General features: G+C 55.0%; 1 protein-coding gene across 9 annotated transcripts in view; it reads left to right on the top strand.

The window, feature by feature from the left end:
- NAV1 (neuron navigator 1) overlaps positions 1-13,575 on the top strand; it is a 209,766-nt gene that overhangs the window by 182,201 nt on the left and 13,990 nt on the right. For 8 of the 9 annotated variants that reach the window (XM_029229223.1, XM_029229227.1, XM_029229224.1 and 5 more), the window contains 7 exons: positions 78-226; positions 1,792-1,962; positions 2,952-3,004; positions 3,690-3,713; positions 3,822-3,899; positions 6,506-6,589; positions 6,778-6,889. In XM_029229223.1, the coding sequence (XP_029085056.1) occupies positions 78-226; positions 1,792-1,962; positions 2,952-3,004; positions 3,690-3,713; positions 3,822-3,899; positions 6,506-6,589; positions 6,778-6,889 (671 nt within the window). The remainder of the gene's footprint in view (positions 1-77; positions 227-1,791; positions 1,963-2,951; positions 3,005-3,689; positions 3,714-3,821; positions 3,900-6,505; positions 6,590-6,777; positions 6,890-13,575) is intronic. The other variant, XM_029229225.1, reaches the window with a different exon arrangement.

Raw genomic sequence — 13,575 nt, 5'->3', positions numbered from 1 at the left:
CCTCGTCCTGCTTTTGGAGCTCACCTCTGAGGTCAGGTGGTAGAAGCCCAGACCGAGCTGTCGGCTGCCGCCCGCAGGTACCAGCTGCAGCCCCAGGAGGAGGCCAAGGAGTGGCGACACTCCCACAGCATCGGGGGGCCGCCCGAGTCCGACGACCAGCCAGAGCTGCCGTCGCCCCCTGCGCTGTCCATGTCCCTGAGCGCCAAGGGCCAGCTCACCACCATAGGTCAGTGTCCGCAGTCACCGCCGTGCCGGGGGGCAGGCAGGGCAGCGGGGCCTTGGGTTTCACCCCATACTTGGTTCGTGCCGTGGCGGCCGGCTCACGGGTCTCAGTTCATGCATCCATCGTGAGACGCACGGCCGAGTGCGCCAGACCCTGACCTGAGACGTGGCCCCTGGGCCCAGGCTGTGGGGTCCTTGCAGCATCAGAGAGTCTGCCTGTTGGCGTGGAAGAGCCGTAAGGGAGGCCCAGAGCAAAACCCGGTGCAGCCAGAAGGGAGCCGCCGCACCCAGCGCCCGATACAGCGTTGGGCAGCTGGGGAGGCAGGGGGTGAGCGGTCGAGTGCAGCGGTGGGTCTGCCCCAGAGCCGGGACCGTCCGATCCTAGAGGCAGGGCTGAGGGAGACGCGTGCTGGCCTCTCCTTTCTTGGTGTCTGAGGAGAAGGGGACACTTGTGAGGAGGAGGCGACTCTGCTTCAGAGACGGGAGGGGCGAAGGCCGGGGCTCACGGCCCTGCTTCCTGGGGCGCCGAGTGCCGGGGGCCCTTGAGGACAGTGCCCGGGCTGGCCTGTTGCTTCCTTCCTGCGTCTCCAAATCCACTGCCTCTTTCAGCGGAGCGAAGGAAGGCAGTAAGCAAAACCTGCAGACCTGTGACACGCCTGTGGGACGACTGGGGAATCTGAGGAAACTAGGAGTCGGGGTCATCTTGCTAGAGAAGGGCGCGATGCTGAAGGGAAGGTCATCTGGTCCCTGAGAGCCATTAAAACGAGGGCGGGGCCAGCTTGCTGTCCGTCTCCATGGAGACCACACAGGGGGATGAGGGGCCGGGCCAAGCCACGACCGTCAACTCACACACGCCGAAGGGCCCCGGGAGAGGTGGGGTTGTCTTCTTCTCGGGTCTTCCCGGAGACTGGACGTCCACGGAGTGTCCAAGGAGCACCCCCCCCCTTCCCAAGCATGCACGCCGAGAGGCAGGGGCCGAGGGGGCGGGGCTGCGGGCCAGCAGGGCTGCACAGCCTCCGGGACACGCTCACCGGCTCTGGCCTTCCAGCCAGGGTCATGCTGGGCACCGGCCGTGTTTCTGGGGAGTGCCGCTCCCCTCCGTGGTGCCCGGCCGTGCGCCCCACAGCCTGAGCCCTGCCTCTCGCTGGTTCTCTTCGTCACTCGGATCTGAGCCTTGCTCTGAACTCTCAGGCCTCCCCGGCAGCCCGTTGTGTGTTAGAGAAACACGACACCCCGTTTTCATCGGCACATCCAAGTGATGCGAAGGTTTCAGAAAAGCTGCCAGGCCCCCAGCCTGACCTTCGAAAGCAACCTCTCCGGGCAGACAGGCCCGAGGGAAGGGCGTTCAAACAGGCCTCGCTCTTCGCCCCTGGCTCAGACGCAGGGTCCTCCTCGTAGGGCTTTGCTCTCCCAGGCACGGCCGCCTGCACACCCGCCGCCCGCCAGCCTCCTCTCTGCCCCTCCATCCGCCTCTGCTCCTGGCGCCCCGCCCCCGGGACCCAAAGCTGATGCCCCTGCCTCTTCTCCCGCCCTCCCCTCCCTCTCCTGTCCCCCCCTCTGTCCTTCCAGTGAGTCCCACTGCGGCCACCACGCCAAGAATCACCCGCTCCAACAGCATCCCCACCCACGAGGCGGCCTTCGCGCTGTACAGCGGCTCCCAAATGGGGAGCACCCTGTCCCTGGCCGAGAGACCCAAGGGGATGATCCGGTCAGGATCCTTCCGAGACCCCACGGACGACGGTGAGACTTCATGCCAGCGCGGTTCACGCTCATCCCAGCTCTGCTGGGTCCCCTCGCGCACCGCTGCCGCCACTGCGCACATGTCTGCCTCACAGAACATCCAGTTGGGCCATTTCAGCTCTCTCTTCCCATCCCTTTGAAGGGTCTGGGGGCCCAGAAACCTTGGGTGGCACCGTCTAGCCCTGGGGCTTTGGGATGGAGCCTCTCCTGGGGGCGGGGGACGGGAGGCAGCGTGGAAGGCTTATTTAGACGACACCCTCGGAGCACGCCGCCACCGTCCTCCCATCCCCCCAGTCATCAGAGGACAGGACCGCTTACGGGGACGCAGAGGTAGCTCTTAAAGCCTTACGAGAATTAGGCATCTCATTCCTCTTTCGAGAACGTTCCGAAGACCAGCTTCAAGGGCCGCCCTCGGGGCGTGGTGGTCAGAGCTGGAGCCCGGCTTTCTGGGGGTGAGACTTGGTGACGTCAGGACGCTCATCCCGGGGGCTTTCCTTGCCGACCTGCTCCAGTTCTCTCAGTAGGGCTGTCGTTCATGAAGAATCAGAACGAGTGTCTTGCACTTGGAGACCTTTTTCATCTGAACGGTCCCCACTGCGAAGAGGGGGCACAGGCAGAATCGCGATTCGTTCTGAGCAGCTCTGATGAGAACTGCCTTTTCCTCAGCAGCGACAGTGCTTTCCTGATGGGGGAGGCGGTGACCCGTGCCCGGGAGCATCTTCTCTCCCGGACCTCTGCGCCCTCGGAGGGGCAGGCCAAGCACAGGGCCCTCGGCCCGGCTGTCCGAGAGCACGGGCCGGAGGGGGCAGGCCAGCTCTGCCTGGAACTCGAGTCCTCGGCGGGGCAGACAGCCGCGTCCTCTGTTCTGTTCTCCCTCTCTGCTCCAGGATCAGAACCCGAACCCCTGCCTTAGCACTCCTCCCGGGAACCCTCCCCGGGTTCCCCGGCCGAGCGCTCTGCTAACCCTTTGCGTTCTGCTTCTCTTGCAGTTCACGGCTCAGTGCTGTCCTTGGCCTCCAGTGCCTCTTCCACCTACTCCTCAGTAAGAGCCTCGCTTCTCCACCCCCCCGCACCAAATTGCACCCTGGACCCTCCTGGGGGCGGGGCGGGGCGAGGTGGGGGCCCCTGGAGCTTAGGGCACGAAGTGGGCGCTTCTAGACCTCGGTGGTCCTTCCGGCCTCACCGCCAATCCCTGAGCGACCCTGGCGCCTTTTGTGCCTCCTTTGAAAAACGGAGAATCCCCTGGTCGTGGAGGCGTTCTGTGCCCGGGAGGGTGGGCCGCGCTCAGGGACCCCAGAACCCTCACTGTGTGCAGAGTCTGCCGCGTGTTCCTCGTGGGCCCTGGGCCCGCGTCTGCCCGTGAGGCGTAAGCTGGTCCTCAGGTTCGTTCTGCCCCTAATGCTTTACTCCTTCAAGTTGGTGGCGACAGGGTTAGTCCTCAGATCAGCAGTTTCATTTCCTAGCCTTCTTGGCAATGGCAGAGGTGGCTGTGGCCTCTGCTCCAGAGGTGTGCCTTATTGAACCGTGGTCTGGGGTCTGAGCCCACCCCGTGAAGAGCCAGGCCCGGCCACAGGGCTTCAGCCTCTTGGTGCTTCTGCATCTCGCTTCCTTGAGTTCTGCGCACTGCCTTTGCCTCCGTAGTAACGGCCTTCTCTCTCTCTCTTTCTCTCTCTCTCTCTCTCTCTCTCTCTCTCTCTCCCCACCCCACTTCTGTGCTCCTTCACCAGGCTGAGGAGAGGATGCAGTCTGAGGTAGGGTCCCCAGCCTTTGCCCCGGCCTCCTAACACCCCTGCACCCCACTTCCTTGCGAGCCTTACACCTCTTCTGCCACCGTAAGTGCATCTCCGTCTCCTTCACAGCAAATCCGGAAGCTTCGCAGGGCACTGGAGTCATCCCAGGAGAAAGTGGCCACCTTGACGTCGCAGCTCTCTGCCAACGTGAGTGCCGGGGAGGGGACAGCCGGGCAGCTGTCTGGGCCCAAACTAGATGAGTTCAGCCCCAGGAGAACTGTCTCATAAGGTGTCCCATGGGCTTTGATTCCAGGCAGTGGAGGATCTGGGGACCGGCCTCCTCCTCCGAGTCGGGATCTCTCTAAGGAGCCATTTGCACCCCCACCCCAATTCATAGGTACGGACGAGCGCCCGTCCGACGGCCTGTGAAGCCCCTAGAGGAAGAGAAAAGGGTTTATATCAGTGGTTCTGCGTGGAGGTGGGAACAGCCTTGCCACTGGCCATGGACAGAAATAGTCACGGATCAGAATTATAGATCCCTGGGAACCCTCTGACTCTGCCCGTGACTTTGTTCACCCCGTCGCTGGGCAGGCACACAGCTGGGTAGTGGGACCCCACCTGGGAACAGCAACGCTCTTAGGAGGCCAGCCCGGGCTCTGGCTCCTCGGCCACAGCTGCCTTGTCTTCTGGGGCCCCTGAGCTTAGCTGGGGAGCCCGCATTCTTGTCGCCGCCCTCAGCCTGCCCAGAGTACATCCGCTTAGAATGCGTTTCTTGTGGCCTCGGTTTTTCCACCCTGTGAGATGGGGAGAAACGAAGCTGCCCCCCAAACTAGGCCGCAGAAGCCTCTCCCCAGCGACCGAGCTGCAAACAGAGAACATAAGAGCCATTTTCCCCCAAAGCTGTAAACAACAGCTGAGCCGGATCTGCGGAGCTTTCCAAGTGTTTGCACAAAGTAACCATGTCTGCAATTTCCGCAGTCCTTGCTGGTTTTTTTCTCTTCCCTTCCTCTCTGGGGAGCCCAGCTGTCAGGCCTGGATCTCACTGGAATCAGGTAGAAGACCCGGCACCATGGTTTTGCGTGTTTCCAGTACATTCGGGCAGCGGTGTCCTCACCACACTGGTTGTTCTCTCTGTTCTTTTTATTCTCTTTTCCAAACTCTCAGTCGGTCCGTTGTATTCTTACTGGCTTGCACGAAGCTCGTATCAAGCCTTTTCCCCACAACTGGGGACCCGTAAGAATCGTAATAGAAACAAGACCCATCTCTTCTGTCCCTGGCGCCTCACCCAAGGCCATCCCGTCCGGCAGAGCCCGGGAAATTCATGTCTGGGAGACGGCAGCGGGGGAGGGGTGTCAGAGAGCAGGAGATTGTCTGACTCATTTACACCCTGTCAGTGTCGTGCTGTCCAGTCTGGACCAGAGCCAAGAGAATGAATTTAGAAGGTGACTCTCTTAGAACAGGAAGTTCCCTTTGGCTGAGAGAGGAGAAACTGAACGCTTAGACACGACGGTCCTGAATTTTGGAGACAGGCTTTCGCTGAGGGTCAGAGTCCTGGATTCTGGAAGGCTCTCTGCTGTTCTCAGGGTCCCCCGATTCCAGACCTTGTGTCCTGTTCACCGGGACTCGCCAGCTGCCCACGCTGGGCACAGCCTGGATGCCTTCCCCCTGCCACATGCTAGCCTTTCTCCAGACCCCCGCTTGAGCCCCGAGGGCATACAGGCTCCCTCGTGGGGCTGGGGGTGAGGGAGGCTCAGAGGAGGGACAGGATGCGGGGCGGCAGCCCCCCCAGAGGAGAGGGAGCCCCAGACGGGAAGAGGCTGGCATGGAAAAGCCCCGAGGAGCCGGGGTCTCGGGGCCCCTCACGAGGAGGCACGTGCTCATAGACGGGCAGGGATGTAGGGACCAAATAAGAGGTGACCCAAGGCCAGGAAGGCAGGAGCTCCCAGTCCAGCAGGTGGAGGTAACCCCATCCTGGCACAGACCTGCCAAGGAGCCCGGCCTGGACCAGAGAGGCCTCCAGCCTGTGTCAGGGACAGGGGGCGAACACTAGGGTCGACCCCCAGGGAGGCAGAACCACTGGCCGACAGGAATCAGGGGTTACCGGCCCCCAGAGCTCTGTGTGGAGTGCGCCCCTCCCTCGAAGGGCCACAGTTTACTCCCCCCGAACCGCGGCTGTTAACTGGCCCAGGGCGAGCGTCCCCCTCTCTGGTCCCAGCCTCAGCACGCCCCCCTTCCCTGCAGGCCTTCCTGCTGGCAGAGCTGGAGTTCCTGCCCCCCCCTCCTGCTGCCCCCCCACCAGGTCCTTGGGGGCCCCTCGCGGAGCCGGCCCGACACCTAGTGGCCAGACTGTGGAATTGCCGCGAGGTGGCCCAAGCTACCGCTCCAGCCCCAGGATCAGGGAAAGGGCGGCCAGAACCGAAGAATGGAGGCCCCCGGGGCGCGGGGCTGGGAAGCTGTCCCAAACCCGTTCTCTGGGAGTGATGGGGCCCTGGGGGAGGAGTTCCACCAGGATAAAGCGACGGCCCCCGAGGGGACGCCCCCTGGAAGCAGGGGACAGTCCCACCTCGGCAAACAGTAGGTGTCGCATGCCTCCAAAGACCTGCCCCACCCTGATGCTGTCTGTGCCGCTTTATCATTCAAGGCGCTGGGTCCCCCAGGAATGTTTTTCGGGCCAGAAAGGGAAGCAAGGTGTAAGAGCCCCTACGCGGTTGGTCCGCTGTGAGACCCGCAGTCAGCTTAGCCACCTCCCACAGACGTCCCCTCCCTTCCCCAAACCCAGGCACCTGGGGAACCCCCGTACGTGTTTGTTTCAGGCCAACCTGGTGGCGGCCTTTGAGCAGAGCCTGGTGAGCATGACGTGCCGTCTGCGGCACCTGGCGGAGACAGCCGAGGAGAAGGTGAGAGCGCGGGTCGGGGGGCGGACAGGTCAGGCTGGCGCCCCCCCTCCTGCCGCCCTGGCTCCTCCACCTGCCTCAATTCCCTGCCCTCCGCATCAGGTCTGGAGAGTCCCGAGCCCAGCCCCTGGCCGGGCACAGAGCAGGTGTCCCCCAGCCACACCCATAACACCACTTCGTTTCTCTCTCAGGACACTGAGCTGCTGGACTTACGGGAAACCATAGACTTTCTGAAGAAGAAGAACTCTGAGGCCCAGGCCGTCATTCAGGGGGCCCTCAATGCCTCAGAAGCCACACCCAAAGGTAGGCCTTCCGGCCACAGGGCTGGGCTGGAAAGAGGCTTACTGCAGGATTTCTCTCCACGTCAGGTTTCTAGAAGGTGGGGGCCCTCGGACGGTCAGCGAGGAGCAGCGGGGCATGACCCCACCGCCCCAGAGGGTGAGGGAGAGGAGAGGGTCCTCACCTCCGACCTCAAATGACTGTCGAAGACAGTCGCTAACATAGCACTTTCCTCTTACAAACGCGAGGTACTCCTGCTGTATAGCCCAGCGGTCACGCTCCTTGGTATCTGCCCAAGGGAGCTGAAATGTTATGTCCCCACAGACACCTAAACATGGATGTTTACAGCAGCTTTATTCACAGTCAGCAAAACTTGGAAGCAACCCCGATGTCCTGCGGTAGGCGAAAGGATGAATAAACTGCCATAGCCAGACCACGCAATGTCACTCAGCATTATAAAGAAATGAGTTAATCAGACTACGAGAAGATGCTGACCGTGTTAAGGGTGCACTGCTGAGTGAAAGAGCCAGTCGGGAAAGGCTGCGTGTTGTGTGATTCCGACTGTATGACATTCCGGGAGAGGCGAGACTCTGGGGACAGTGACAGGGTCGTGGCTTTCGGGGCTGGGGGCGGAGAACGGCGGTGGGCAGGCAGAGGATTTGCAGGGCGGTGACAGCACTCTGTAGCATACGGTGATGGGGGACACGTGTCCTTCTCTGTTTGTCCAGACCCACAGTATGTACCACCAAGAGCGAAGCGCAGTGTAGACTCTGGGCTCCGGGGGACGGTGACGTGTCAGTGCAGGTCCATCGATTGTAGCAAATGTAGCTTCTGGTGGGGATGGTTGATAGTGGGGGGGCCGTGCACGTAGAGGGGCAGGGGGTCGTGGGGCATCTCTGTACCTTCCGCTCAAATTTGCCATGAACCTAAAAGTGCCCTAGAAAGTAGTCTAAAACACTAGCACTTTCCACTTTGACATAAACGTGTGCGTGCGCAGACGTGTGTATAACCCCATTTGATCCTCACTTCGGTTCTCCGAGGGGAATGAACCGACCCTTCAAATGAGACCGAGATCACATGGGTTTCGTGGGGCTCAAGTGACAGGCTAGCCTGGGATTTAACAGCGAGTCAAGCTCTGCTAGAGAAAGTCAGGATTAGGGGTGATCTGGGCGGGGGGCTGGGGGTGGATGAAGGTGGTCACAAGGTGCAGCCTTCCGGTAGGAGATAAATAAGTACTAAGAATGCCAGGTGCCACGTGATAATACAGTTAACACAGACAGCTGCACGAAGGCGGTTGAGAGTAAGTCCTAAGAGTTTTCTCATCACAAGGAAAACACCTTGTCCAGGGCTCCAGCCTCAGCTTTTTCTTCTGACTGTGCACACTCTCCCTAGTGTTCACTCCTATCCGGTAGCTTCTGTAATCTCTTTTTCTTTTAAATTGAGATATAATTCACACCTTTTTAACACGTGCAATTCAGTGGGTTTTAGCATATTCATAAGGTTGTATTTACAACCATCACCACTATCTAAATCCAGAACATTTTGATCACCCCACAAAGAAACCCTGAACCCCTTAGCCGTCACTCCCTCTTCCCAGCCCCGGCATCCACTAATCCATTTTCTGTCTCCATGCATTTGCCTGTTCTGGACATTTCACGTAAATAGAATCATGCAGTATGTGGTGTTTTGGGGCTGGCTTCTTTCATTTAGTTTAACGTTTTCAGGCTCCATCCACGTTGTGCCATGTGTCAGGACTTCCTTTCTGTGGCTGAATAATACTCCATTGTGTGGGCGGACCACACGTTGTTTATCCATCATCAGTTGGTGGACACTGGGTTGTTTTCACGTTTTGCCTGTTACGAATAACACGACGATGAACATTCATGCACAAGTTTTTGTGTGAACGTATGTTTTCAGTTCTCTTAGTGTATAACCAGCAGTGGAACTGCTGGGTCATGTGGTAGCTCTGTTGACTTTTTGAGTAACTGCCATACTTTGTCAAAACAGCTGCACCCTTGTCCTTCTTCCCAGCAACTTGAGGGTTTCAGTTTCTCCACATGCTTGCCGACATCTGCTGTTGTCTCTTTTTGTTATAGCCATCCTAGTGGAGGTGAAGTGGTATCTCGTTATGATTTGCGTTATAATTTCCTCAGTGGCTAAGGATATAATGGGCATTCTTTTCACGTGCTTATTGGCCATTTGTGTCCCTGTATGGAGAAATGTCTATTTAAATCCTTGGCCTATTCTTCAGTCAGGGTTTCTTTTTACTGTTGGGTTTTAAGAGTTTTTAATATATTCTGAATGCTAGCCCCTTATCAGATATATGATTTGCAAATGTTTTCTCCAATTCTGTGAGTTGTCTTTACTTTCTTACACTGTCCCTTTGTAACCGAAAGTGGGGTCCGGCTACTCGCCGCTCAAAAGCCAATAAAGAGGCCAGGTTGGTGGAAAGGAAAGTTTACTTTACTTTGGATGCCGGCAGTCCGGTGGGGAGGACGGACACCTGTCCAAAGGCCGACTCCCCCCACTGACAATCAGTGGGTGAGAGCTTTTGTAGACAGAGGGAGGGGGCAACACGTAGAAACAGCACAGTCAGCTCTGACGGCCGTCTTGAAATTGGTCATCGGTGGTCTGACCAGCGTCATCTCGATTCTTTTAGGTACAGTTAGGCTTCAGTTCCAGGGTCTGTTTGTTCCCATTTCCTTGATGCCAGTTCTCGGAATTGTGGCAGCTTAGGTCATGGCTACAGCCTGGTCATCGTGTAGTTAACTTCTTCCACCTGGTCGGGGTTTCAGTGTCTATAAGCCAGCTCACAGGGTACGGCTCCAAATATTATCTGTAGCCCCTAAGGAGGAACTAAAGGTCCTTGACCATGCTTAATGACTAACCTATTATTATTATCTGGTCTCCTTTGACTGTTTTCCTTTGTTTCTGCATTTTCTCACTTCTCTGATTAAACTTATTCTTTGGCTAAAGTTTTTCCACAGACAAAAGGCAGGCTGAGAACATGCGGGTGGCAAGGACCACAGGGTCCTGCTCCGTTTCACCTTGAAGAACCAAAGCTTTCCATTTTGATGAAGTGTAATTGATCTGTTTTTTGTTTGTTTGTTCTTGTTTTTGTTTTTGTTTTTGTTTTGCGGTACGCGGGCCTCTCACTGTTGTGGCCTCTCCCACTGCGGAGCACAGGCTCCGGACGCGCAGGCTCAGCGACCATGGCTCACGGGCCCAGCCGCTCCGCGGCATGCGGGATCCTCCCGGACCGGGCCACGAACCCGTGTCCCCTGCATCGGCAGGCGGGCTCCCAATGACTGCGCCACCAGGGAAGCCCTGATCTGTTTTTTTCTTCGATTTGTGTGTGTGTTTGTGTGCTTTAGGTGTTGTATCTAAAAAACTGTTGCCTGATCCAAGGTCATGAAGATTTATTCCCACGTTAACTTCTAAAAGTTTTATGTGGTTTTAGCTGTTTCATTTAGATCTTTGGTCCATTTTGAGTTACTTTTCCTATATGGTGTGAGGTAGGGGTCCGACTTCGTTCTTTTATAAGTGGCTGTCCTGTTGTCCCAGCACCATTTGTTGAGACTATTTCCCCATTCACTTATCTTGGCAGTCTTGCAGGAAATCAGTCAACCAGAAATACATGGGTTTATTTCTGGATTCTCAGTTTTATGCCATTAATTCACTCATATGTCTATCCTTAGCAGGTACCACCCTGCCTTGATTACTATAGCTTTGCAGTAGGTTTTGAAATCAGAAGTGTGGGTCCTCCAAATTTGATCTTGTTCAGGATGGTTCTGGCTATGGTTCTGGCTACTCTGTGCCCTTTGTTTCCCCATGTGAATCTTAGGGTCACTTTGTCAATCTCTGCAAATTATCCGGCTGGGATTTTGGTGTAGAGATTGTATGGGCTCAGCACGTGAATTTGGAAAGTATTGTCGTCTTCCCAGTGCTGTCTTCCATGACCATGGTATGCCTTTCCAGTTACTTAGAGATACTTTAATTTCTTTCAGTAGTGTCCTGCAGCCTTCAGTATATGCCTTGCATTTCTTTTGCTGAATTTAATTATCGATCCTATGGTAAATAGAATTGTTTTCTTAATTTCATTTTCAGATTAGTCATCACAAGTATAGAGAAATACAATTGACTTTCTCGTATGTTCATCTTGAATCCTGCAAACTTGCTGAGTTCATTTATTAACTCAATGGGTTTTACAACTTCTTCATCTGTATGTCCCTTTCCTTAATCTGTGTCACGCTCCTGTATCCCATACCTCTATTTCCAACTGCTTAATGCTCTCCCTTCTGCGCTTTTGCCCACTTCAGGTGTAAACACCTGCCTGGTCACTGAACCCACCGATAGGAGCGTCATCCTTTACGTCTCCCTGTTCACCCTGTGTGGTCAGTTAGCTTCTACACATGACTTACACATAGATCTGTATGTCTGTCCTCCGCTGCCTTGTCCCTCCCCTGGCTTAGGCTGTCACTCTTCTTCTGGGTTAGCATAGTAATTTCCTAACTAGTCTTGTGTTGCTGCAGTCCTCCTGTCACTCTGCCCCCAGAGTGATCCAGCCACATCAGTTAACATCAGAAATCATTGAAATTTGAATTTGCTTAGGTGTAATACTGATGCTGTGAGATAATGCCCTTATTCTTAGAAGTGTTCAGTGGTACAGTGTCACGTCTGCAACTTGCTTTCAAATTGTTCAGGAAAATGTGTGTGTGGGTGTGTGTATGTGTGTGCACATGTCTGTATGCAGACAGAGTGTGCACTGGCGCAAATATAACAAAACATCACAGTTGTTATATGGTGGGGAGGGCCTGTGGGTGTCCTCCCTCGTGCTGTGCTTTAAGTGTTTCTGTGAGTTTGAAACGTTTCAGAAAAGCAAGTTAAAGGGAAAGAGAACACATGCAAACCCTGCAGCAGGAGCACCGCCCCACTCCTGGTCTAGGATGCGCTTTCTCTCTGGCCACATCCACATCTCCCATCACTTCTCCTGCGGGCTCTGCCCCAGCTTCCACCACAGGAACAGCGAGCCTTTGTTGAGCACCTCCAGTATGCCAGGCACTGTTCCGAGCATTGAACTTACGTTAACTCGTTTATTGCAGGTAACAGCCCTATAAAATATATTTTACAGTTGAGAATAAGATCAGAGAAGACAAGTAACTGGCTCAAACACAGCTCCTAAGCGATGGGTCTGGGACATCGAGCTATTTCTGGTTTCCCGAGTACACCTGATTCTTCAGCTATATTTGTGTTGAATGGATGAGTGAATCCTGTCCTTTGCTTTCATGTTTCCCTCATTCTTCTCGACCCAGTTCAGCTTGGCCGTCAAAGAACTAATGCTCAAAGCAATGATGCCTACTTTACTTTGCTTGTAAATAGGTAATGAACATGGCATAAAAATTTTAATGCACAAAAGATTTCTTAACTTTTTGAAGATTGTTTGAGTTAAAGCACGTCCTTTGCTCTTAAGAGTACCATATAGCGTATTTGAAAAATCTAATTGACAGGCTCACAGCTCATTGGACCCCCAAGTAATTGATGATAGATACTTGTTTTGCTGCCTTTCATTTTGTTGTTAAGTAACTAATGAATTAAATTTATCACAAAAGCAATACACGTTCTGGAGGAAAATGTGAACTAGGGGTTGGCAAACCCTGGCCCACTGGCCAAATCTGGCTCACCACCTGTTTTTAAATAAAGTTTTACTGGCACACAGCCATGCTCTTTAATGTACATACTGTCTGCGGCTGCTTTAATGCCACCCAGCCTTGTCGAGTAGTTGTAAGAGAGATCAAATGGCCACAAAGCCTAAGATATTTACTGTCTGGCCTTTACAGTAAAAGCTCGCCAGCCCCTGATGTAAAGTATACAAAAGGGTGTGTGGTAAACGATAAAATCCCTCTCCCCGAACCCCCCTCCAAATCCCACTCCCCAGGGGTAATTACTGCTAATAGTTTCTTGTAAACCTTCCAGAAAGAATTTTCTATGCAGATATAAACAAATATGTATGGATCCATAGCTCCATTTTTATACAAACGAAAAATTCTTTACTTCGGTTAAGCATATTCCCTTGAGAAGTTTGCATACCTTTTAAAATAACTGGAGGCACGCTGGGTTACAGCAAAACTTGGTTTGATAGTCATGGAGCGAAGGGTTTTCCATGTGCTTTGGGAGCGTGGTGATTCCTTCATCGGATCCTAGGATCTTGTTTTCCCTGTGGTATGAAGGGAAAACTAGAGTTGGAAGATCCATTGCTGGTCAAGGAGAGGCGAGAAAAGAACCAGCCACGTCTCCTACACCGAACAGGGGAACGGCTGCACACAGGCACCTCTAGCCCCCTCCCTCTGGGCTAGTTCCTGCCACTTTGCCTTCCTCCTTGTTTTTGTGAGACGTTGCACATAGTCACCCAAGATGCTAACCCTGGAGGAGGCTGGGTCAGAGGTGCACGCGGGGGACCTCCCCGCCCATTTCTCTCCAATTTCCTGTGAACCTCTAATGATTTCATAATAGGTTTTAAAAAAAATCCAGTCCTCTCGGCACAAGGCAGACTTCCTTCGAGGGGCCCCCAGGGCTCGCCCCGCCGGGCTTGTCCTCCAGCGTCCCCCTCGCTGTTCCCCCCGTCCCCGGCCCTGCTACCCAGCCTGAGGAGCCCCAACACACAACCAGCTCCCTGCACAGCCTTTGCAGGGACTGTTTTTCAGCCCTAAAAT

The sequence above is a fragment of the Monodon monoceros genome, unplaced genomic scaffold (assembly GCF_005190385.1).
Source record: "Monodon monoceros isolate NGI ecotype Baffin Bay Population unplaced genomic scaffold, NGI_Narwhal_1 Super_Scaffold_18, whole genome shotgun sequence".
Classification (NCBI taxonomy): Eukaryota; Metazoa; Chordata; class Mammalia; order Artiodactyla; family Monodontidae; genus Monodon; species Monodon monoceros.
This window is presented reverse-complemented; position numbering and strand designations above follow the sequence as displayed.